Raw genomic sequence first — 24141 nt, forward strand, 5'->3', positions numbered from 1 at the left:
TGAGAGATCCAAAATTGTCAAGGTCAGTCATTCTCAAATTTCTGTGTAGATTAAATCTAATTTTAATCAAAATACCCTTATGCTAATTTTTTAGGAAGTGTGAAAAATAACAAGCAGATTCCAAAATTTAGACAAAATACAAAATACCAAGAATGACCAACACAGTCAGTAAGAAAAGGAACAAAGTTAAAGGAGTTAATATAAAGTAACCCTTGTAAATTAAAATTATCTAGACTTATTATAAAGTTATAGTAATTAAGAAAATGCAGTATTGCTGCAAAGATAGACAAATGATACAGTGGAACAGAATACAGAGTCTTTAAAAGGACTCAGACATATGTACTCTTCTGCTTAAGATAAAGGTAGTACTGCAGTGGGGAAAAAAGTCTCTCCAGAAAAAGATTCTGAGTGAATTGGATGTCCATGTGAAACATGACTCATCTTACACAGATATCAATCCCGGAAGGAACATACAATTATATGCAAGAGAAAAAGAAACTTTTGTAAGATACTCTAAGAGAATATTTTCATGATCTTGGAGAAGGGAAAGTTCTTTTTAAAGGGATATAAGAAGTATTAAATATACAGGGAAAAGTTGGCAAGTTATATTAATATTTCCTTCAAATTAAAAACTTTCTTTATCAAAGGATCCTGTACCATTTAGAAAAAGAAAATACCAAATGTTAAACACACAAAATAAGTAACATATATTTGCGCCCCAAGTCATTGTCATGCTACATTCTAGCATCATATTTATAATAGTCAAGAGCAGGAAACAACTCAAATTTCTAACATCAGTTGAATGGATTAATGGCCATGTTATCAATGAAAGCAATATTCTACAGTAATAAAAATGAATAAAGTACTGCTATAAACAACATCATGAGTGAATCCTAAACATAATGTTGAGTCGAAGAAGTCACACACAAAAGAAAACACACTGCATGATTTTATATAAAGTTCAAAAACTGATAAAACCCTCTATGGTAGTAGAAGTTAGATAAGCAGTTTTCCCTGGAGAGGAGGGAGGCCAGTTATTGGAGGCAACAGTGACTCTTGGGGCTGGGAATGTTCTTTGCTGCTCTGGGTACATGACTGAAGTCTACATGTATTGCTTATACACTGTCTTCTATGATCATATGTCAATAACAATGTTGCTTTAAATTATATTATTCCCCTTCACACTTCTTGCCCTAACCTGAAAAATAAGTGAACAATGAGGAGCACCATATTTCATCATGAAATATCTTCCAAAGCCAGTTTTCCCTCACTCTCTGCTCTTGGGGACATTTCACTCCAGGAGCATCCTAAGTACCAATAGCCCTTCCCTGTCTCTTACCTGAGCAGGTCACAGAGGCCATGTTGCCATGGGAACAGTCAGGACCACCCAAGGCAGTTACAGGGCAACTCCACAGGAAGAACTCTGCCCCCGAGCAGTGAAATCGGACTGTGGAAATCTGGTCACCTCTCTCCACCAAGTGTGGTCCTCTGGGAGTGGAGATGGCGATTCCACAGCCGAGCTGACGACAGACAACATTGGCATTGGCCAGACTCCAGTGGGAGGCACAGAGTGCTCTCCATCGTCCAGAAATCTTCATCTCCACCTGCCCCTCACATTGAGAGGAGCCATTTGTCATGAGTCGGACTTCTGAGTATGCTGGTAGAAGAAGACAGAGTTTCAGCAAAATCACATGACTTTCTCACCTGAACAGAGTGTGCAGGGAGGTTAGTCCTGATCTGCATCTCACCTGAACAAACAACATGAGCAGTGCCACTGTGGTGACAAGTGCCCCCTGGACAAGGCACTCTGGGGCACCACCAGAGCTTACGTTCCTCCCCCTCACACCTGAACTCTTCAGCCCAGACCTGGCCATCAGACTCTCTGAAGAGCTTGTGTCCCAGAACAGACACAGCCTCGCCGCACCCCAGCTCTGCACAGATGACCTGGGCAGTGGGAAGAGTGAAGTTTCCATCAGACACTGGGGTCCAGTCTTCTCCAGGACGTACTTCTACTCGTCCTGAGCAGGGTCCGTCGTCTCCAACCAGACGCACAAATCCTAAGAAAACAACAACAAGAAATCCAGTGAGTGCCCATAGACCTGGTTTGGCAATTGGAAACAATGTCACAGGCAATAATGTGAAATTTTTTCTTTTCCAGGAGTGGTGCCTGGAAAGAGAATTGGACAGTTATTTTCAGAATTTCATGAGCAAGTATTTTCAAGACCAAGTTTCTGAAAAGAAACCCTGAAGGATTTTCAGGGTCAGTTTCAAATGGCTGATTTCCAAAAACATGGATTTTGAGGTTAATTAGGAATGTGAATTCCTCATCTAGAGGCCTGGAAACTACAGAGCTCAAGGATACTGCTCTGTAGTGGGCACCAGGCTCAGGTTCAGAGCTGTACTAACCCAGAGTGAAGTAGATCCATGGGCCTCAAGAGGTTAGAGGACTAAGAGCCACACAAGGTTAGAGGGCCATCCTGAGATTTCTGGGGCCAGAATACTGGCCAGTTTTCTCTCAGGAACCAACACTTAAGTCTCTGAAGATAAGGAAAATCATGCAGGCTGGATCTGTGAGTGCTCGCTGACAGTAGACAGACTTCTGGCTTAACAGGAGGAAAGCTAGACATTATAACAATATTTCACACGTTTCTTAAAATTTTTCACAGTGAAAAATTCCAAGAATTTCTTAGGTGACCTGATTTTGGAAAGTTGTCCAGAGATCAGTTTGGATAGGAAGAAAGCTCAGAGTCATAGGAGAAGGGGCTGGTCATAGCCATCTTTCTTGAAAGCTTAGAATTTATCAAAGAACCTGGGAGACAGTGAGTTCTCAGTGGGAGCATGTAAAACAGCTGAGGTTTTTAATTACTTCATACTAGACATGTGATGGAGAAGGCAATGGCAACCCACTCCAGTACTCTTGCCTGGAAAATCCCATGGACGGAGGAACCTGGTAGGCTGCAGTCCATGAGATCGCTAAGAGTTGGACATGACTGAGCGACTTCACTTTCACTTCACTTTCATGAATTGGAGAAGGAAATGGCAACCCACTCCAGTGTTCTTGCCTGGAGAATCCCAGGGATGGGGGAGCCTGGTGGGCTGCCGTCTATGGGGTCGCACAGGGTTGGACACGACTGAAGCGACTTAGCAGCAGTAGCAGCAGCAGATATGTGAACTTTAGGAAATGCTAAAGAGTGAAGATGAGTTAAAGTATTTTAATCCTGTCTATATGCTGTTTGTTCCTTTCCTATTTGGGTTCTTGAGAAATAGATACCATGCTGTAAAGAAAGAGAGTAAGAAGAAGAGAGCAGAAGGCAAATAGTGAAGTGAAGTGAAAGTCACTCAGTCATGTCTGACTCTCTGCGACCCCATGGACTATATAGTCCATGGAATTCTCCAGGCCAGAATACTGGAGTGGGTAGCCTTTCCCTTTTCCAGGGGATCTTCCCAACCCAGGTATTGAACCCAGGTCTCCCACATTGCAGGCAGATTCTTTACCAATTGAGCTACAAGGCAAGTCCAAGAATACTGGAGTGGATAGCCTATCCCTTCTCCAGTGGATCTTCCCAATCCAGGGGTCTAACTGGGGTCTCCTGCACTGGAGGTGGATTCTTTGCCAACTGAGCTATGAGGGAAGCCCAGAGACAAAATAAGCCATACATAATTTAGAAATTTTCAAATTGCAAAACCCTCAATATGGATGAAAGATAGAATATTTGGGGGAAATATTTGTCCAACAAGTTTTTGACACATTTTATCCCCTGTGCTCCTCCCATCAACCACTTCACCCTGCCACCTTTCCCATTTCTCCCACTGCAGACAAGAGAAAACAATCTTAAGAACCACAAATGGGTGCAAAGGAAATTATGAATGGGAAGAACTTCTGTAGGAGTGGAGTGGGGTAGGGTGTGTGGTAGGTTAAATGGGGAGTGGATGGGGTATGAAACTGAGAGAGAGACCAAAGAAAAAACTCATGATCATGGTTTGAACTTCAGGGACCGTATTTTGGGTAGAGGAAGGTAATCCAAATAAAAAAGAAACCCACAACATAAAACACTTTATTTAACACACTTGTCTGGTTTCAAAGTATGCTCATGATAATTTATGTACATGGTGAAATTCTTTCTGGTAAAGGATTCTGATTATATAAATATGTGAACTTTGAAGGTTCAGAAAGAATATTCTAACAAAATAAAAATCTACTACAGAAAAACAGGAAAGAACAGAAAAGACCTAAAAGAAATTAAAGACTTGAAGGATCAGCTTGACCACTTATACAATGGTGAGAGAGAAGATGGTCTGCTTGCCTTTTATTATTTATCACTTTCATCTCCCCAGAGAGACACAGGTTAGAACTCCTAGTCTGGTCTGGTTGGGAGTTTGCTCATAGGCAACACATTCTAATTAAAGCATTTTCAGTCAACACTTTTTAGTTGCTATATTAACCCCATAAGATTACAGATTAGGCAGAACACAAAAGAAATATTTGTTATATGCTGTTTTATGTACCCTGATATATGTTAAATGCTCGAATATACACTGAATAATCAAAAAAGCCTTATACACATAAGGATAGACTCTTCTGAGACAAATTAAGACTTTTTTTGTTTTCTATTTGATTTTAAAATTTGTGTGGGAGATTATGTGTGTGAAAACTGCGAGAAAGTTTGTGGAATAGAAGGCTGATGTCAGTGGATAAGGATATTAAATATAATAAAAATATATCCTTCTCTGGTCTCTTGCTGTACAGACGTCCTGCATCCTTAGGCACACACAGCATCCTCCCACCACTCCTGGACCATCAGTGCTGCTCAGAACACCCCACATGTGCCTTTTTCAGTTCCTATTACAGTCCCTCTCCCTCCCAGCTGCCATAACTCTCTTCTACCTTCTTCAAAAATTACATCTGTCCCATTACTCCTATTCATATCGAACAAACCCCCAAATTCAATTCTCTTAAATCATTGAAGTCATCAGGTATAAACTATATAATTTCTTATGATAAAACACAGAAATTGTATTGCTTCCACTTTTGACTTGTCAGTGTATGGCTAAGTGTTCTTCCAAAGTTTTGTCCTATACAGATGTCTTAAAAGAAAAAATGGGCAGAGAATCTCTGATAGTAAAAATCAAAGGAGAACCTATGACTCAGAGCACTTCATCCAAAGTTCTCTGGTCTTACCTGCAAAGGCCTATGAATATTTACATCTAAAATTTCAAAAGAGATTTGCAATTTGGCACAAATCCATCAATTCCTATCTCATGTGATTGATCTTCATCTTCATTATGAAGATCAGTTTTCATTGGAATAGTTTAATCTACTATGTCAGTAAGATCACGGGAGAAGAAATAGCAGAGACTTACAGCGGGAAAGTATATGAAGCACATCACCCACAGAAGCTTTGTGCATTCACAGAGGATGGGTCTGTCTCAGTCCTCTCTAGCCCATCTATATCCTATTGCCCCAGTGATCAGACACCAGCTTCCATGGCACTTTTCCTCTGCCATCACAGGGCAATACACTGACCATACCTGAGCAGACGACTCCTGCATCGTTCTCATGGCTGCAGTTGTTCAGTCCCCAGCCCCGGGAAGGGCACTTCCACACGTGGGATTCCTTTCCTCTGCAGTTCAATGTGTCCAGCAAGATGGGCCCTGATCCTGCCCCAAAGTGAGCAGACCCCATGACATTGAGGGCAGCTCCACAGCCCAGCTGCCTGCACACCACGCGGGCATCGTCCAAGTCCCAGCCATCATCACAGATGGTGCCCCAGGAGCCCTGGTCAAGGATCTCCACTCTCCCGGCGCAGGGACCTCCTCCGTCCACCAGGCGGAGCTGTCTGCTGTCTGAGGAGAGAGAAATGGGACAACGGGGCATTTACAAGGGGGATAAAGGTCTTCTGTCCTGTGGGACCTTCACCTGAGCAGTAGGGGGCGCTCTCCTCTGAGGCTTCAGAGTCCCCTGGTTCTGACAAGGAGTCATTGCACTGGGGCAGCACCTGAGTCTGGTTTCTTACAGCAGTGATAAGAGAATAATAACGTTGAAAATGGGCAAAAACAGGAAATATTACACAACTGAGTAGGGTGAGACAGAAGTGTTAACCTCTGATTTGTAGAGTTCTGCACAGCATCTGAGAAAGAGTTGAAATGTTAATCTCTACCAGGAGCAATTGAATGAGTTCAGAGTCACAGATATGGGCTGGCTGCTGAATGGATTCCTTATAAACCACACACGCGTTGGTGCCCTTGACCTGAAAGTTAAAGGGATTAGATTAAAGGAAATGGAGTCAGGAACCGGCCTCATCAGAAGCCCTAGGTAGCAGCCATGAATCCTCTATCGTTAGAATCATTCTCCTTGGTACAGTCATGCAGAATTGAAAAACAAATGGACCTTGAGATGTCTTGGTTTGCCCCAGAATATTTCACTGATGGCTCTAAGCTTCAGACTCCAGATCTGGATACTTTGTTTTAAGAAAATGTGATCTCTTTGAGTGGATTGGGCAACCTTGCATAAGAAATGTCTCAGGTGATATTGATTGACATTGACCAGATTCCACTGGGAATCTTGGAATGCTGCTGCTTCTCTCAAGTAAATATTATCTTTTCATGCACTTTGTGTCAGGAATCGCTATTATTCAAAGTTAGGGGTTATTTGTTCTCCAGGGGGAAAATATTATGCATTTCTAACTTTACCATAGAGCAGAAATAGGTTAAATTCTTGCTCTGAAAGCATTTGAACAAACGATACTGACAGACTCACTGCATTGTTCTTCTTTAATACATAAAAAGCAATATAAAGAAAGGTTAAATGATGTCTATTCAGTGTTGCATTTTAAGTAAATGATGAAGTAGAGAATAAAATTTAGAATTTTGTACTTTCATGAAGAAGGTTCCAATGGAGGGGTTCACAGCAGGCCAGTGGTCTGGATACAACTTTAAATGCTATAAAACGTTAGATAAAAAATGAAGATATTAGACATTTGTGGACACAATATGAACTAAACATGCTAAAATTCTAAAGAATGGAGATCATTTCATTGTTAACCAAGGATCTGAAGCTTCTCTTTCTCTATGGGAATTTCCCAATTTGTTGCCTGGGTTAATGGATCAAAGTGGGACAGAGAAGCCTGCATGATTTGGGGGTTACCTGGTGCTGCAGTGACAAAATTGGAGACTTGAGAGCCTCTCTCATATAGCAGGTTTTCTCCTCAAATATCTGCCCAGTAAACACGCTGTCAATGGCAGGAGGCCAAAGAACTGTGTCAAACACCTTGGAAACAGAGTGGATATTCCCTCATCCTCCTGACTGCTGAGCTACCAAAACATTCAGGTTTTCAATTATAAACTCTAAAAGCCCATAACACAGGGGCAGAGAAATCAGAGGTAGACTGATTACTACAAATACTGCAACCCAGACTTGTTACTGCTCAACCCTAGCTAGTATTTAGACATCTGGGTGGTCTGAACCCCTTCTCCCACTTGCTTAACAAAACAGAATATGAATCCTTTCAGGTGTTAGAAAATATATCTGGGATATCATATTTTCTTATGCATCATTTTTCTCATTCAGTTAAAAATTGCATGGTATGTAAAGAGATGGATGACATGACAAATTTAAAAATTGAAAAAAGGAAGGTAAGAGAAGGCAGAGACACACATGCTAGATATGCTGGAGTTAGCGGATAAGGATTTTAACTATGAACAATGTGTTTAGGGGAAAAGGGGAAAGGAAAGAATCAGTAGGTGAAAAATGTTAACAAATAATTGTAACTATAAGAAAATCAAAGGAACAGTTGCCAACTGAAAATAAAATATCTAGAATTAAGAACTGAATGAATAGGTTTAAAAGAATTTTAGACAGAACTGAACACAGAATTAGTGTCTTAGAGGAGCCCTAGAGTTGAGAGATGAGGAGGAAAAAGAGAAGGATGAGAAGGAAAAAGAGGGGGAATAGGAGGAGAAGAGAAACAGAGACAGTGCAGCAGAAGTAATATTTGAAGATATAATAATTAAGAATTTTTTAAATGGATCGAAGTCTATGAAAACCTCCACATCTAGTAAAGCTGCAAAAAATCAAAGGAAAATCTGGAATAAATTTTTTTAATACCAAAGAAAGAAAAAAAGGAGAGAAAAAGGAACATGAAGCACATGGGTCAATTAAAAGGAAATGGTATACTGTATTGGGATGACCCAGAGGGATGATATGGCGAGGGACGTGGGAGGGGGGTTCAGGATTGGGAACACGTGTACACCTGTGGTGGATTCATGTTGATGTATGGCAAAACCAAAAACAATATTGTCAAGTAATTAGCCTCTAATTAAAATAAATAAATTTAATTTAAAAAAAAAAGGAAATGGTAGATACTAACCCAACAATATCAGTAATTGGATTTGCAATCTAATTACAATGGATTAGATACTTCAAATTAAAGCCACTCTACTAACTGATAAGGAGAAGGAAATGGCAACCCACTCCAGTGTTCTTGCCTGGAGAATCCCAGGGACGGGGGAGCCTGGTGGGCCGCTGTCTATGGGGTCGCACAGAGTCGGACATGACTGAAGTGACTTAGCAGCAGCAGCACTAACTGATAAACCAACAAAATTCATGTAAATGCTACCTGCAAGATACTCACGTTTTATATGAGAGCGAAGAAAGGTCAAAAGTAAAATGATGGAGGAAAATGTATATATTATGTGAATACTAGGCTTCCCAGGTGGTGCTAGTGGTAAAGAACCTGACTGCCAATGTAGGAGACATATGAGATGTGAGTTCAATCCCTAGGTCAGGAAGATCACCTGGAGGAGGGCATGGCAACCCACTCCAGTATTCTTGCCTGGAGAATCCCATGGACAGAGGAGCCTGGCTGGCTACAGTCCTTAGCAAAGAGTTGGACATGACTGAAACGACTTAGCAAGCCTGCACACATGTGAATACTAACTATAAGAAAGCTGCAGTGGCTATAGCAAGGTCACAGAAAGGAGATTTTAAGGGAAGATGTGCTAATTTAGTTAAAGAAGTTATTTTCATGATTATACAGTGGTACGCCCTTAATAAAGATATTACAGATATCAGAATCCAGGGAAGATATCGAAACATAGCTTTGCTTTGAAATACAGAATAATACTTGACAGAATGAAAAGAAGAAATAGATAAAATAACAATCAACCTGGGGGAACTTTAACAAAACTTTTTCAATACCATGCAGACCAGGCATACAAAAAAGAAGGAAGACTATAGTAGATGTAAAACACCACAATCAACACATTTAGCTAAATAACATATAAAGAGCAATGCACCCAATAATGAAAGAATTCACATTATTGTAATTGCACTAGGAACATTTATCAAAAATGACCGTATGGTAGGACAAAAACCTTCAGATAACTGAATCTATACAGAGTATTTACTCTGACCACAGTGTAATTAAATTAAGAATTAATAAGAAAATACGGTTAGCCATCCTTATTTGGAGAAATTAAGCAACACCCTTCCGAAACAGTACCTGGGTCTGGGAATAAATTTAAACCTTAGAAAATATTGTGAAATAGTGATTGCAAAGATATGATATAACTAAATTCTTCTAATGCAACTAAAGTAGTGCTTAAGGGAAATTTATACTTTAGATTTAGAAAAGAAGAAAGGCTAAAAATGAAAAAACATGTAAGCTTCTATTTAAGAAACTAGGGGAAGAGAAAATAAAGCTTAAAGGATACGGAAGTTGGGATTAACAAAGAAAAGAACAAAAATTAATTTTAGAAAAGAAGGTAAGCATGGTGGTAGTGACGGTGGTTTAGCCCCTAAGTCAAGTCCTGCTCCTGCGACCCCATGGGCTGTGGCCACCAGGCTCCTCTGTCCATGGGATTTTAGGCAAGAATATTGGAGAGGGTTGCCGTTTCCTTCTCCACAGGATCTTCCTAACCCAGAGATTGAACCTGCGTCTCCTGCGTTGCAGGTGGTCTCCTGCATTGCAGGCAGACTCCTGCATTGCAAGTGGATTCTTTACTGCTGAGCCACCAGGGAAGCCCAAGGTAAGCATGATAGAGAAAGCAGAGGAAAACCTTTCAAACATGGCTCCTTGAAAACTGATAACCACTGAGCAATACTAACGAGAACAAAGAGAAAATGAAGTTAACAATACCAAGAATGAACAAATGTCACTATAAATCATACAAATTTTTGGTCATAGTTTTATTGAGATTAAATTTACATATCTAATGTCGATAAATACTCAGAAGATATTCAATTTTTCCACAACCTTGCCAACACTTATTCTTTTTTTTTTTTTTAAATAATAGCCATTTTGAGAGGTGTAAAATGATATCTCATGGTTTTGATTTACATTTCCCTGATGACAAATAATGTTGAGCATATTATCCTATACCTATTGGCTATTCTATATCTTCTTTGGAGAAATGTCCATTCAAGTCTCTGGTTAATTTTTTAATTGGGTTATTATGCTTTTTTCTTGTTGTTGTTTTGCACTTGAGTTTTAGGATTTCCTTATATATGTTGCAAATTGTCTATTTTTGCCTGTTCTTTTGGTGTCATATCCATGAAATCATGAAATAATGTATATTTATTTGGTGAGGAACTAAATTATCAGGTATCTAAAATGTAATTTGTATATGTTGATGATATTACAACATCACATGCAATAAAATAAATTCAGATTCAGTAAGGTTATAGATTCATCTCACATGCTAGTAAAGTAATGCTCAAAATTCTCCAAGCCAGGCTTCAGCAATACATGAATCATGAACTTCCTGATGTACAAGCTGGTTTTAGAAAAGGCAGAGGAACCAGAGATCAAATTGCCAACATCTCCTGGATCATTGAAAAATCAAGAGAGTTCCAGAAAAACATCTATTTCTGCTTTATTGACTATGCCAAAGCCTTTGACTGTGTGGATCACAATAAACTGTGGAAAATTCTTCAAGAGATGGGAATACCAGACCACCTGATCTGCCTCTTGAGAAATCTGTATGCAGATCAGGAAGAAACAGTTAGAACTGGACATAGAACAACAGACTGGTTCCAAAGAGGAAAAGGAGTATGTCAAGGCTGTATATTGTCACCCTGTTTATTTAACTTATATGCAGAGTACATCATGAGAAACGTTGGACTGGAAGAAAAACAAGCTGGAATCAAGATTGCCGGGAGAAATATCAATCACCTCAGATATGCAGATGACACCACCCTTATGGCAGAAAGTTAAGAGGAACTAAAGAGCCTCTTGATTAAAGTGAAAGAGGAGGGTGACAAAGTTGGCTTAAAGCTCAACATTCAGAAAACGAAGATCATGGCATCTGGTCCTATCACTTCATGGGAAATAGATGGGGAAACAGTGGAAACAGTGTCAGACTTTATTTTTGGGGGCTCCAAAATTACTGCAAATGGTGACTGCAGCCATGAAATTAAAAGACACTTGCTCCTTAGAAGGAAAGCTATGACCAACCTAGATAGCATATTCAAAAGCAGAGACATTACTTTGCCAACAGAGGTTCGTCTAGTCAAGGCTATGGTTTTTCCTGTGGTCATGTGTGGATGTGAGAGTTGGACTGTGAAGAAGGCTGAGCGCCGAAGAATTGATGCTTTTGAACTCTGGTGTTGGAGCAGACTCTTGAGAATCCCTTGGACTGCATGGAGATCCTACCAGTCCATTCTGAAGAAGATCAGCCCTGGGATTTCTTTGGAAGGAATGATGCTAAAGCTGAAACTCCAGTACTTTGGCCACCTCATGCGGAGAGTTGACTCATTGGAAAAGACTCTGATGCTGGGAGGGATTGGGGGCAGGAGGAGGAGGGGCCGACAGAGGATGAGATGGCTGGATGGCATCACTGACTTGATGGACGTGAGTCTGAGTGAACTCCGGGAGTTGGTGATGGACAGGGAGGCCTGGCGTGCTGCAATTCATGGAGTCACAAAGAGTCGGACATAACTGAGTGACTGAACTGAACTGAAGGTTATAGATATTCTTTACTCAAATTATAAAATTATTTGAAGAAAATAGTATGATGCTTGGGGCTGGTGCACTGGGACGACCCAGAGGGATGGTATGGGGAGGGAGTGGGGAGGAGGATTCAGGATGGGGAACACATGTATACCTGTGGCAGATTCATTTTGATATATGGCAAAACCAATACAATATTGTAAAGTTAAAAAAAAAAGAAATAATTTTTTGTAAAAACAAACAAACAAAAAAAAAAAAACTCCTATATCCTCAAAGAAAATAATCTGATTAAAAGCTATTTTGAGATGGAAAATGGCATCTGAAACACTGCATTAAATGCAGAATTCATAAAAGTAAAACATAGTATATTTGATCATATAACCACACCACATACACAACCCTAAAGACATATGCAAAAAATGTGGTACTTTCAGAAATATTTAAGAAAAGCGGTAAGTGGTGTTAATTTGTAGAGAGTTCCTATAAATAAATGAAATTTTAAACATTCTAGAGAAAAAATATAAACGATGATGGAAGATATCTTATCTGAAATACCTTTAAGTATTTACTTGTTTATCTTGTCCACATTCCACGACAAATACACACACATATATACCCCTGAATGAAGGTTCCACTAGAGCAAGGACCTTGCATATCTTATTTACCCCGTGTTTCTGCTTTTAGGATGGTGATTGCACATTCACCGTTCAACAAGAATGCATGGAGAAGCTTTTCTAAATACCATGATGCGGCTTGATAAATATTTATTGAATGAATGTGTAGACGAATAAAATTCAGTGAAATAGAATTTCTTTAAATTCATGGTAATCAGCAAAATAGTAAAGCAAATATAAATTAATAGTAATGTTTTCTGATAATGGTGCATATAAAAAATAATTAGTACATAAGCAAAGAATTAATTTATATTCAAATTTCCACTTTTACGATTTTTAAAAAGTTTTTCTTAAATTTATTTTTGGCTGTACTGGGTCTTGGTGCTGCACGTGGGCTTTCTCTAGTTGTGGTGCACAGGCTTAGTTTTTCCATGGCATATGAAATCTTCCTGGTGTGTGCTGTTTCTTCAGTCATGTCCAACTCTTGTGACCCAATGGGATTCTCCAGGCAAGAATAGTGGAGTGAGTTCCCATGCCCTCCTCCAGAGGATCTTCCAGACCCAGGGATCAAACCTGCATCTCGTATATCTTCTGCACTGGCAGGCAGGTTCTTTACTACTTCCTGGATGGGAGATCAGATCCATGTCCTCTGCATTGACAGGTGGATTTTTAACCACTGGACCACCCAGGAAGCCCCACTTATGCAATTTTCAATGGACAATTATTAAATCAATTCTAAGCTACTGTTATGTGTTATTCAGTATGACATTGGTCAAGCAAAGATTGCTGTAAAGAGAGAAAACTCTTTAAAAAGGGAATATATAGTAAAAGTCAGGGGGAAAAAAAAACAAATAGCTACCTAGTAAGGCAGAAATGTGTGCAGTAGACTCAAATAAATTTTCTAAGAAAGATTTGTATTTAGAGGAAGCAAAATTAACCAAAAAAAGACACAAAAGAATTGTAAGTGAAAGAAATACATGTAAGTTCAAAAAACACAAGAAAATGGAAGTGTAAATGTTTCTTGTCATAAAATATGAGAACTTGTATATTCTTTCCACATCATCCTACCAAACTTGCTACCCACTTCATGCAGAGAACCTCTGAAAAAATGATGGCAGGGCCTCTGTGAGGTGATTGCTCACTTTCAGGGTTAGAGATTTCACCACAACCCATTTTATGGTGCTTTATTGTTGAAAAAATATCATAAATAAAGGTCCAATAGTTTAACACTACTTTGGCCTTTGAATGAAAAGACAAAGAAATGAAGAAACAGAGGCAAGGAAAGGGACAAATCTCTGCTTTTGAAATAGCTATCTCATTTACTTTAATCTATCTCATTCTCTCATTTGTAGATTTCAGGCAATGCCCAACATATCATTCAAGGTATACCTGCATGGGGTGTGTGTGGAAGGTGGGGGATAAGAGAGAGAGAAATGTTGAAGGAAGTAAGGTGCTACGGTTTGACTATTTGTCACCCCACCAACATTTTTTGTTGAAATTCCAATTCCCAGTGTAATGGTATGAGGCACTGGAGCCTTCTCAAAGTCTTCCAAAAAGGATGAAAGGAACACTTACAAAGCCATTTTATGAGGCCGAGATTATCCTGATACCAAAACCAGACAAGGACACTGCAAGAAAAGAAAATACTGGCTGACATCCCAAATAAATATAGATGCAAAAATCCTCAACAAAATATTAGAAAACCAAATTCAATAATACATGAAGAGAATACTGGACAACCCACTCCAGTATTCTTGCCTGGGAAATCTAAGACAGAGGAGCCTAGCTAGCTATAGTCCATTGGATCACAAAGTATCAGACACAACCTAATGACTAAACAACCATAATAATAACACCAAGACCAACAAGGATGCAAGGATGGTTCAATATTCACAAGTTAATCAATGTGATACACCAAATAAGATAAAGGCAAAAATCATACCCTTTCAACACATGAAGAACAAATATTTGACAAAATTCAACAGCTGTTTATGATACAAAAGGTCTTTACAAAGTAGATATAAAGGGATTATACTTCAACAAAATAAATATCATATGACAAACCCTCAGAAAACATCCTACTCAACTGTAAAAAGCTGAAAGCTTTTCTTCTGAGATCGAACACAAGGCAAAAATGCCTACTCTCATCACTTTTATTCAACATAGTTTTGGTAGTTCTAGTCAGAATCATCAAGCAAGCAAAAGAAAATACGAACATCCAAATCTGAAAGGAAGAGTCAAAACTGAGACACTATTGAAAACTTTAAGACATTTTGAAAGATATTAAAGAAGGCACAAATAAATTGAAAGATATTCTGTGCTCATGGATTGGAAGACCTAATATTGTTAAAATGATCACACTACACAAAGCAACCTACAGATTCACTACCATCCTTATCCAAATGTCAATGAAAATTTTCACAAATATGGAACAAAGAATTCTGAAATTTGTGTGGAACCACAAAAAAAAAGTGAAGAGCCAAAGAAATCTTGAGACAGAATGACAGAAGGGTCGTGCTTCCTGATTTCAAACTATATTACAAAGATGTATTAATCAAACAGTATGGTATTGCTATAAAAAATGGACACAAAAATCACTGGAACAGAATAGAGATCCCAGAAATAAATCCAAATATATGTGGTCAATTAATTTATGACAAAAAAGTAGAGATTATAGCATCGGGAAAGGACTGTCTCTTCAAAAATGGTGTTGTGAAAGCTGGACGGTTACATGCAAAAGAATGAAACTGAAAAACTCTTACACCATTCCCAAAATTAACTCAAAATGGATTAAAGACTTTGATCATAAGTCCTGAAGCCATAAAAATCCTAGAAGAGGGACTTCCCTTGTGGCTGTGGTAAAGAATCCACCAACCAATGCAGGAGACTCAAGTGTGATCCTTGATCCAGGAAGATCCCAGATGCCACGGAGCAACTCAGCCCATTCGCCAGAACTGTTGAGCCTGTGCTTTAGAGCCCGGGAACAGCAACTATCGAGCCCACGTGCCACAACTACTAAAGCTCGGTGCCCTCCAGCCTGTTCTCCTCAACAAAACAAGCCCCTGCAATAAGAAGCCTGTGCAATGCAATGAAGAGTAGCCCCTGCTCACTGCAATTAGAGAAAAGCCCATGCAGCAACAAAGACCCAGCACAGCCAAAAATAAATAAATTTTTAAAATTATTTAAAAAATCCTAGAAGAAAAATTAGGATGAAAAGAGCCTGACATCAATCATAATGAGGATATTTTGGGTTTGATGCCAAAATAAAAGCAACAAGAGCAAAAATAAGCATTGAAACTACAGAAAACTAAAAAACCTCTGCACAACAAAGGGAAAAGGTCACAAAATGAAAAGGTAATTTATGGAGTTGGAGAAAGTATTTGCAAATTACATTTTTAACAAGAGTTAATATCCAAAATACTTAAAGAATTCATACATCTCAATAGCAAAAGCAAACCAACAAACAATCTGATTAAAAAACGGGCAGAAGACCTGAATAGACTTTTTTTTTTTTTCAAAGAAGACATAAAGAGGGCCAACAGGTACATGAAAAGGCGCACAAGGTTATGTCATCAGAAAAATGCAAATCAAACTATAATGGGGTAACATCTCACATCTGTTAGAATGGCTTTTATCCAAAAGACAAGAAATAACAGGAGTTGGTGAAAACGCGGAGAGAAGGCAAACCTTGTGCACAGCTGGGCAGGGTGGGGAGGGGGGAATGTGAGTTGATGCAGCCCCTATGGAGAACAGTATTGATGTTCTCCAAAAATTAAAAATAAAACTGTCATATGGTTCATCAATTTCACTTCTGGGTATTTATCTGAAGGAAACAAAATACCAACTTGAAAAAACTGTGCAACCAAATGTTCATTGCAGCATTATTTACAATAGCCAAACAATGTAAGTCTTCTCTGATGGATAAATGGTGATATGTATGTATGTCTAGCCAACAAAAAGAAGAAAATCCTGCCATGTGTAGCAACATGGATGAACCTTGAGGGCATTATGCTAAGTGAAATAAATACCATATGATCTAATTTATATGTGGAATCTTAAATACAAATAAAAGGGGGTTCAGAGATGCAGAGAACAGTTTGGTGGTTGCCAGAGGTGGATTGATGTGCGCAAAACAAGTGGAGTTAGTCTAAGGTACAAACTTGCCATTCTAAAGTGAATTCCATGAAGATGTAATGTCCAGCATGGTGACTACAATGAATCTGTATTATATACTTGAAAGTTGGTAAGAAAAATTCTCCTCATAATCAAAGAATTGTAATGATACATGGTGATGGATATTACTAGACTTATTGTGGTGATCATTTACCAATATACAGAAATATATAAGCTTTACATTTAACACCTGAAACTAATACAATGTTCTATGAATTATATCCAAATTAAAACTCTAAATAACAAGGTTGAAATGTGGATTAAATTAGCTCCATCCTAACGTCATTTTGTGGACCCAACTTTAACTCATCACTTAGATATTTTAAAATATAAAATCTCACTACTGACATCCTACAGGGTTGGGACAGACACAGAGAAACAGACAGCAAGTCACCTTCACACGAGATATAGGCTTCCTCCTTGGGAGAGCAGGAAGTGTAATTCCAAGGGTCAGAAGGACACTGCCAGAGAGAGGTATCAGTGTTCCGACACCGAATTCCATCTAACCACTGGGGTCTAGAACCTTCTCTGAGACCAACAATAGTGTTGAGGGTTCCACTCTCCCCACAGCCAAGCTGTCTGCAGATCACGGACACAGTGATGTCTTCCATGGGGTTGCGGCAGACACTGCCCCAGGTCCCATTGTAGAAAACTTCCAGCCACCCAGCACACTGCTGGTCCTCACTCACCATCCTGAGGGCCAGGAACTCTAAGGTTGAAAGGAGAGGAGACAGGACACAGTGAGCATTCCTCTCAGTGCTCTGGGGTTTGCTCTTTCCCAGAAATCGTGAACACTCACCCCTGACCCAGCTGAGGAGATACCCACTAGGTGACAAGACTGAAATCTGTCTCCCTTTTACTTGACTTTGTCCATTAATGTCTGTCTTTCTATTTCTACCACAATGATGTAGTGAATATGAACAGAGAGAAAGACCAACATAGGCACCTGCAGGGAAGGGCCCTGAGCCTTGTTTCCTGATAAAACCTGTAAAAGAGCATATGAAAGGGATGTGGGTGGTGGAGAAACAGGCAGAACAGTGAACCCACAAATGTCTATGTTCCAGTCTTTCAATCCTGTGAATGTTGCCTTATATTTCAAAAGGGATTTTATAGACATTATTAAGACAAGAAACTTAGGAGCTTGGGATGGTGAAACTAACCTGCAATATTATGAATTACCCATATAAACCCAATCTAATTATCCCTAAAATTGGAATACTCTTCCTGAGTGTGGTTAGAGGAAGATGAGACACTGAGGAATGGTCAGGGGAGGGAATGTTGTCTGAAGAAGAAGATGGGCTCCAAGCCAAGGAATAAGGCCACATAGGAACCAGAAAAAACTGGCAAATGAGTTCTCCCCAGGGCCTCCAGGAAGAACGCAGCCCTGTGGACACTGGGGTGTTGGTCTACGGAGACCCTTGTCAGACTCCTAGGGTATAGAACTGAACAGAGTAAATCTGTGCTTTCATTCCAACGTCAACAGGATCACCAGACTGTACTACCACAGGGAAGTGAAGGAGAGCCCTGCTTTCATGTGGAAACCGTAAGAAATGGCTCTACCAGGAAACACTGCTGAGAACAAAGGACCAGACTCTCAGCTGCTTCAAAAGGAAGTAAAAGCACTTAGTCTTCACGTCTGCTGGAAACACAAGCTCCATGGGAGGAAGCCTTCTTCTCTGGTCCTTTCAGCATCTATCCCTCAGGACTCAGACTCCTGTCTTCCAGGGCCCCACCCCTCCCCCTGCCTGCAGACAGTGTGCAGCCCACACCTGAGCAGATGACCCCCGCGTCCTGCTTGTGTCTGCAGTCGTGCCGCCCCCAGCCCCGGGAAGGGCACTTCCACACGTGAGACTCCTTTCCTGTGCAGTTCAGATCGTCCAGCCAGATGGGTCCTGATCCTGCCCCAAAGTGAGCAGACGTCGTGGCATTGAGGGCTTGTCCACAGCCCAGCTGCCTGCACACCACGTGGGCATCGTCCAGGTCCCAGCCGTCATCACAGATGGTGCCCCAGGAGCCCTGGTCAAGGATCTCCACTCTTCCGGCGCAGGGACCGCCCCCGTCTACCAGGCGGAGCTGTCTGCTGTCTGAGGAGAGAGAAATTGGACAATGGGGCAGTGACCCAGGCAGGGGTGGGAGTGGTGGGGGGCTGCGGATGAGAAGCGTCTTCTGTCCTGTAGGACCCTCACCTGAGCAGTAGGGGGCGCTGTCCTCTGAGGCTGCAGAGCCTGTTGGTTCAGAAAGGGAGTCGCTGCACTGGGGCAGCACCTGGGTCTGGTTTCCTGCAGAAATAGCAACGATCAGAGGGACATGAGTTACCGGGAAATAGTGAAGGATAGAGAAGCCTGGCGTGCTGCAGTCCAGGGGATAGAAAAGAATTGGACACGACTGAGCGACTGAACAGCAGCACATAATCTTTGCTGTTACATTCACTGAGAAGTGAATGTGTCTCCTTCCCTTGAAGTTCTGCTGACCTTTGTGAATTACTAGTAAGTAATAATGCTGCTGCTGCTGCTAAGTCACTTCAGTCGTGTCTGAAAGCAGCCCACCAGGCCCCTCTGTCCCTGGGATTCTCCAGGCAAGAATACTGGAGTGGGCTTCCATTTCCTTCTCCAATGCATGCCTGCATGCCAAGCCGTCCCAGTCATGCCCGACTCTGTAGTAACAGAAGGGAATTAAGGTAAAGTTGCTTGACTTTCAGCACTAGGTCTGAAAACGCATGCAGCCTCTTGTGAAATCACTGAGGACTTTTGCTTTTAGGGCAAGTCTGCTCTGTTGAGACTCTCATCCTGTGGAGACGGTCATATGCAGGTATCTGGTCACTCAGTTCAACCCAGCTGACCTTCCAGTTGCCAGGCTTGTCCTCATGAACCATCCTGGATCCCCAGCCCAGTTGTGTCCTCAGATGATGTCAGCCCCAGCTGATACTGGACTACAACCTGATGAGACTCCAAGACAATACAAATCAGAGCACTTCCCAAATTCCTTCCCAAACTCGAGGAAAACGTGAGCAAAAGTAAAACGGGGTTTTAGGATGGTAAGTTTTGTTGGAAATTTGGTTATGCAGCAATAGTAATCAAACACTTATAATTACCACACTACTAAGTATTTACTGGAGAAGGCAATGGCACCCTACTCCAGTACTCTTGCCTGGAAACTCCCATGGACTGAGGAGCCTGGTAGGCTGCAGTCCATGGGGTCGCAAAGAGTCAGACACGACTGAGTGGCTTCACTTTCACTTTTCACTTTCCTGCATTGTAGAAGGAAATGGCAACCCACTCCAGTCTTCTTGCCTGGAGAATCCCAGGGACGGCGGAGCCTGGTGGGTTGCCGTCTATGGGGTCACACAGAGTCGGACACGACTGAAGCGACTTAGCTTAGCTTAAGTATTTACTGAAGACAACTGAAGTGTTTGTTTTCAGAACAACCTGTATATGCATATGTATAGCATCTTTATCCATAATGGCCCAAATTTGGGATGCCACCTAAAACACATGGCATTGCTTTTGGAATAAAGTAACAGGCAGAAGCTAGAAGGGGTGAAGGAGGTTATTAGCAGAAGCCTGATGGGCTTGGGCAATGCTGTCAATGAGGATTGAAAGGAAGTGAGGAAATACAATTGGGGCTGAAAGAAAAATATATGTTGATATTTATGCAAAATAAAATGGTTGCTGTAAGTGACTAGATTTTGAAGTACTTTGTTACCTGGCAACAGTAAACGGAAACACCTTTTTTCAGTCTCAGTAACTATAGAGCAAAACAAGCAAAGCCAGTCACTAAATATTTAGAATATTTGAGTGGGGTGATTTAACAAACATACCTCTCAAAACTAGAGAATACACCTTATTCTAAGCACTTACAGGTCATTTTCCAAGGCTGATCATACATTATACAAAAAGTGAGATCCAAAAATTTTTCAAAGGGTAAAATATTTAAAAATATGTTTGTGTGTGTGTGTGTGTGTGTGTGTGTGTGTGTGTTTTACTAAAATGGAATTAAGCTAAAAACAAAAGACAAATAGTAAAATCTCCTGTTATTTGTTTTGTGGCTAAGTCATGTTTCACTCTTTTGCAGCCTCAAGGGCTGTAGCCCATCAGTCTCCTCTATCCATGGAATTTCCCAGGCAAGAATACTGGAGTGGGTTGCCATTTCCTTCTCCAAAACCTTCTGTAGTGAGGTATAATTTTCATGCATTAAAATACACATATTTTGAGTATGTTTTCATAAGTTTCACAATTGCCTATGCCAGCATAACCATTACCACAGTTAAAATTCAGAATATATAGGATTATTTGCAAAGTTCCTATGTGCCTCTTACAACCAATAAAAGCCCCACAAACCCAGATCCAGGCAAATACTGATCTATCTTTTATCATAATAGATTAGTTGAATTTTTTAAGAATTTAATAAAATCATACAATATGGAATCCCTTTTAGATGGCTTCTTTCATTTAGCATGCTTTGAGATTTTCTGTGTAGTTGGATTTATGAGTAGCTTATTCTTTCTATTGTTAAAGTCTTACATTGTTTGACTATGCCAAAGAAAATTTTCCTTTCTTTCATTAAAGAAAATTAGAACATGGAAGCAACCTAGATGCCCATCAGCAGATGAATGGATAAGAAAGCTGTGGTACATATACACAATGGAGTATTACTCAGCCATTAAGAAGAATACATTTGAATCAGTTCTAATGAGGTGGATGAAACTGGAGCCTATTATACAGAGTGAAGTAAGCCAGAAAGAAAAACACCAATACAGTATACTAACGCATACATATGGAATTTAGAAAGATGGTAACAATAACCCTGTGTACGAGACAGCAAAAGAGACACTGATGTATAGAACAGTCTTATGGACTCTGCGGGAGAGGGAGAGGGTGGGGAGATTTGGGAGAATGGCATTGAAACATGTATAATATCATGTATGACACAAGTCGCCAGTCCAGGTTTGATGCACTATCCTGGATGCTTGGGGCTGGTGCACTGGGACGACCCAGAGGGAGGGTATGGGGAGGGAGGAGGGAAGAGGGTTCAGGATGGGGAACACAGGTATACCTGTGGCGAATTCATTTTGATATTTGGCAAAACTAATACAATATTGTAAAGTTTAAAAATAAAATAAAATTTAAAAAAAAAAGAAAATTAGAGTGGCTTGTACTTTCTTACTCTTTAAATAAACATGTCTGACTTTTCTGCCTAAATTTTTGTGGACATATCTTTTCATCCCTCTTGGGTAACAGAAATTTTGGGTAACATAGAGTTGCTAAGAGCTGTTTTCTCTTACTTTATCATAAGCAATGTATTTCTAGTGGATCAATAACCTTCTCCATACTTGGAATTGTCAGTCTCCTTAATTCTAGCCAGTCTAATTTGTGAATTTATATCTCATACTTTAATTTGAATTTCTTTAATAGCTAATGATATTTGGTATCTTCTCATTTACTTATTGGCCATTTATATATCATCTTTGGGAAAGTGTCTTTCTTAATATCTTGCCCATGTTTAAACTGGATAGTTCTTTACTTATTTTTCTGTTATAAATTTTTCACTTATTGTTGTTACAAGTCCTTTGTTAGATATCAGTTCAGTTCAGTCACTCAGTTGTGTCCGACTCTTTGCAACCCCATGAACTGCAGCATGTCAGGCCTCCCTGTCCAACACCAACTCCCGGAGCTCACTCAAACTCATGGCCATCGAGTCAGTGATGCCATCCAGCCATCTCATCCTCTGTCGTCCCCTTCTCCTCCTGCCCCCAATCCCTCCCAGCATCAGAGTCTTTTCCAATGAGTCAACTCTTCACATGAGGTGGCCAAAGTACTGGAGTTTCAGCTTAAGCATCATTCCTTCCAAAGAACACCCAGGACTGATCTCCTTTAGAATGGACTGGTTGGATCTCCTTGCAGTCCAAGGGACTCTCAAGAGTCTTCTCCAACACCACAGTTCAAAAGCATCAGTTCTTCAGTGCTCAGCTTTCTTCACCGTCCAACTCTCACATCCATACATGACTACTGGAAAAACCATAGCCTTGACTAGACGGACCTCTGTTGGCAAAGTAATGTTTCTGCTTTTGAATATGCTATCTAGGTTGGTCATAACTTTCCTTCCAAGGAGTAAGCGTCTTTTAATTTCATGGCTGCAATCACCATCTACAGTGATTTTGGAGCCCCAGAAAATAAAGTCTGACACTGTCTCCACTGTTTCCCCATCTATTTGCCATGACGTGATGGGACCAGATGCCATGATCTTCGTTTTCTGAATGTTGAGCTTTAAGCCAACTTTTTCACTCTCCTCTTTCACTTTGATCAAGAAGCTTTTTAGTTCCTCTTCACTATGTATTGCAATTAATTTTTCCCTATCAGTTGAATGCCATTTTATTTTCTTAATTTTTTTTCAAAAATCAAAAAGTTTTAATTTTAATGAAAATCACATCTCATTTTTTACATGACTTCGTATTATTGTTACAAGGTATAATTGAGTGCAAAAAAGATCAAAAACCTCAACAAAACTTGAGGCAAACGGAAGTGTTACTATGTCATTGAAATAAAGACATTTTATAATTAAAAAAAAAAAAAGAAAATCACATCTCATTTTTTAATGGTTAATGTCTTATCTGACTTAGGAAATGTTTGCCTACTCCACAATCATAATAATTTTTCTTATGTTTTCTTCTACCAGTTTTATAATTAAATGTTATATGGGAATAACCATTTATTTGAGCTACCCTGATGGACTGGGATTTTTCTTCAGGGTGAGGTTGGGGGGAATGGTGCTTATGATGTGAAATCAGGATCATGGTTCATCCCCGCCTCCCATGAAGATATTCAATTAGCAGATCATTTTTGAAGAGAATATGTTTTCCCCTTTGAAATATCTCTATGCCTTTGTACAATTTCAACACATACATGGGTTTGGGTCTGTTACTAAACTTTATTGTGTTCTGTTGATCTATTTAGCTATTCTTATTCAATGGCCATGTTGCTGTGGATATGCAGTAGGAAACTTGAAGTTCTTTTTGGCCCTTATTTTTCAAAATTGTTTTGTCCATTTCACTTCTTTCACATTTAAATAAATATTTAGAATTTGCTTGTAAAGTTCTACAAAAATATTGCTTGGCTTTTTATTAGGATTAGATTTATTTTGTATATTAATTGAAGAGAATTGACAGCCTATTAAGTTTTCTAATCCATGAACATAGTATACATTTTTATTTTTTTAGATGCTCTGTGACTTTCAATGTAAGCCCTTTAGATATTTTAAGTTTCTTCCTACATATTTAATAGTTTTTATACTATAATAAATGGAATCTTCCCAATTTCCCCCTAGATTTTGCTAGTATAAAGAAGTACCACTTATTTTGGTTTATGCTTCATTGGTCATTAGTGAAGACAGTCTGTGTACATGGATGAACT

The 24141-nt window shown here is 39.8% G+C and overlaps 1 protein-coding gene across 1 annotated transcript in view; it reads right to left on the reverse strand.

Annotated features, from left to right (window-relative positions):
- Nucleotides 1–24141, reverse strand: part of LOC129644164 (antigen WC1.1-like) — a 69205-nt gene that overhangs the window by 11671 nt on the left and 33393 nt on the right. Inside the window, exons 5-10 of the mRNA XM_055569629.1 lie at nt 18922–19014; nt 18505–18819; nt 17130–17444; nt 5530–5844; nt 1749–2057; nt 1340–1657 (exon numbers count right to left, since the gene is read on the reverse strand). Of these exons, the coding sequence (XP_055425604.1) occupies nt 1340–1657; nt 1749–2057; nt 5530–5844; nt 17130–17444; nt 18505–18819; nt 18922–19014 (1665 nt within the window). The remainder of the gene's footprint in view (nt 1–1339; nt 1658–1748; nt 2058–5529; nt 5845–17129; nt 17445–18504; nt 18820–18921; nt 19015–24141) is intronic.

The sequence above is a fragment of the Bubalus kerabau genome, chromosome 1 (genome assembly GCF_029407905.1).
Source record: "Bubalus kerabau isolate K-KA32 ecotype Philippines breed swamp buffalo chromosome 1, PCC_UOA_SB_1v2, whole genome shotgun sequence".
NCBI classification, from domain to species: Eukaryota; Metazoa; Chordata; class Mammalia; order Artiodactyla; family Bovidae; genus Bubalus; species Bubalus kerabau.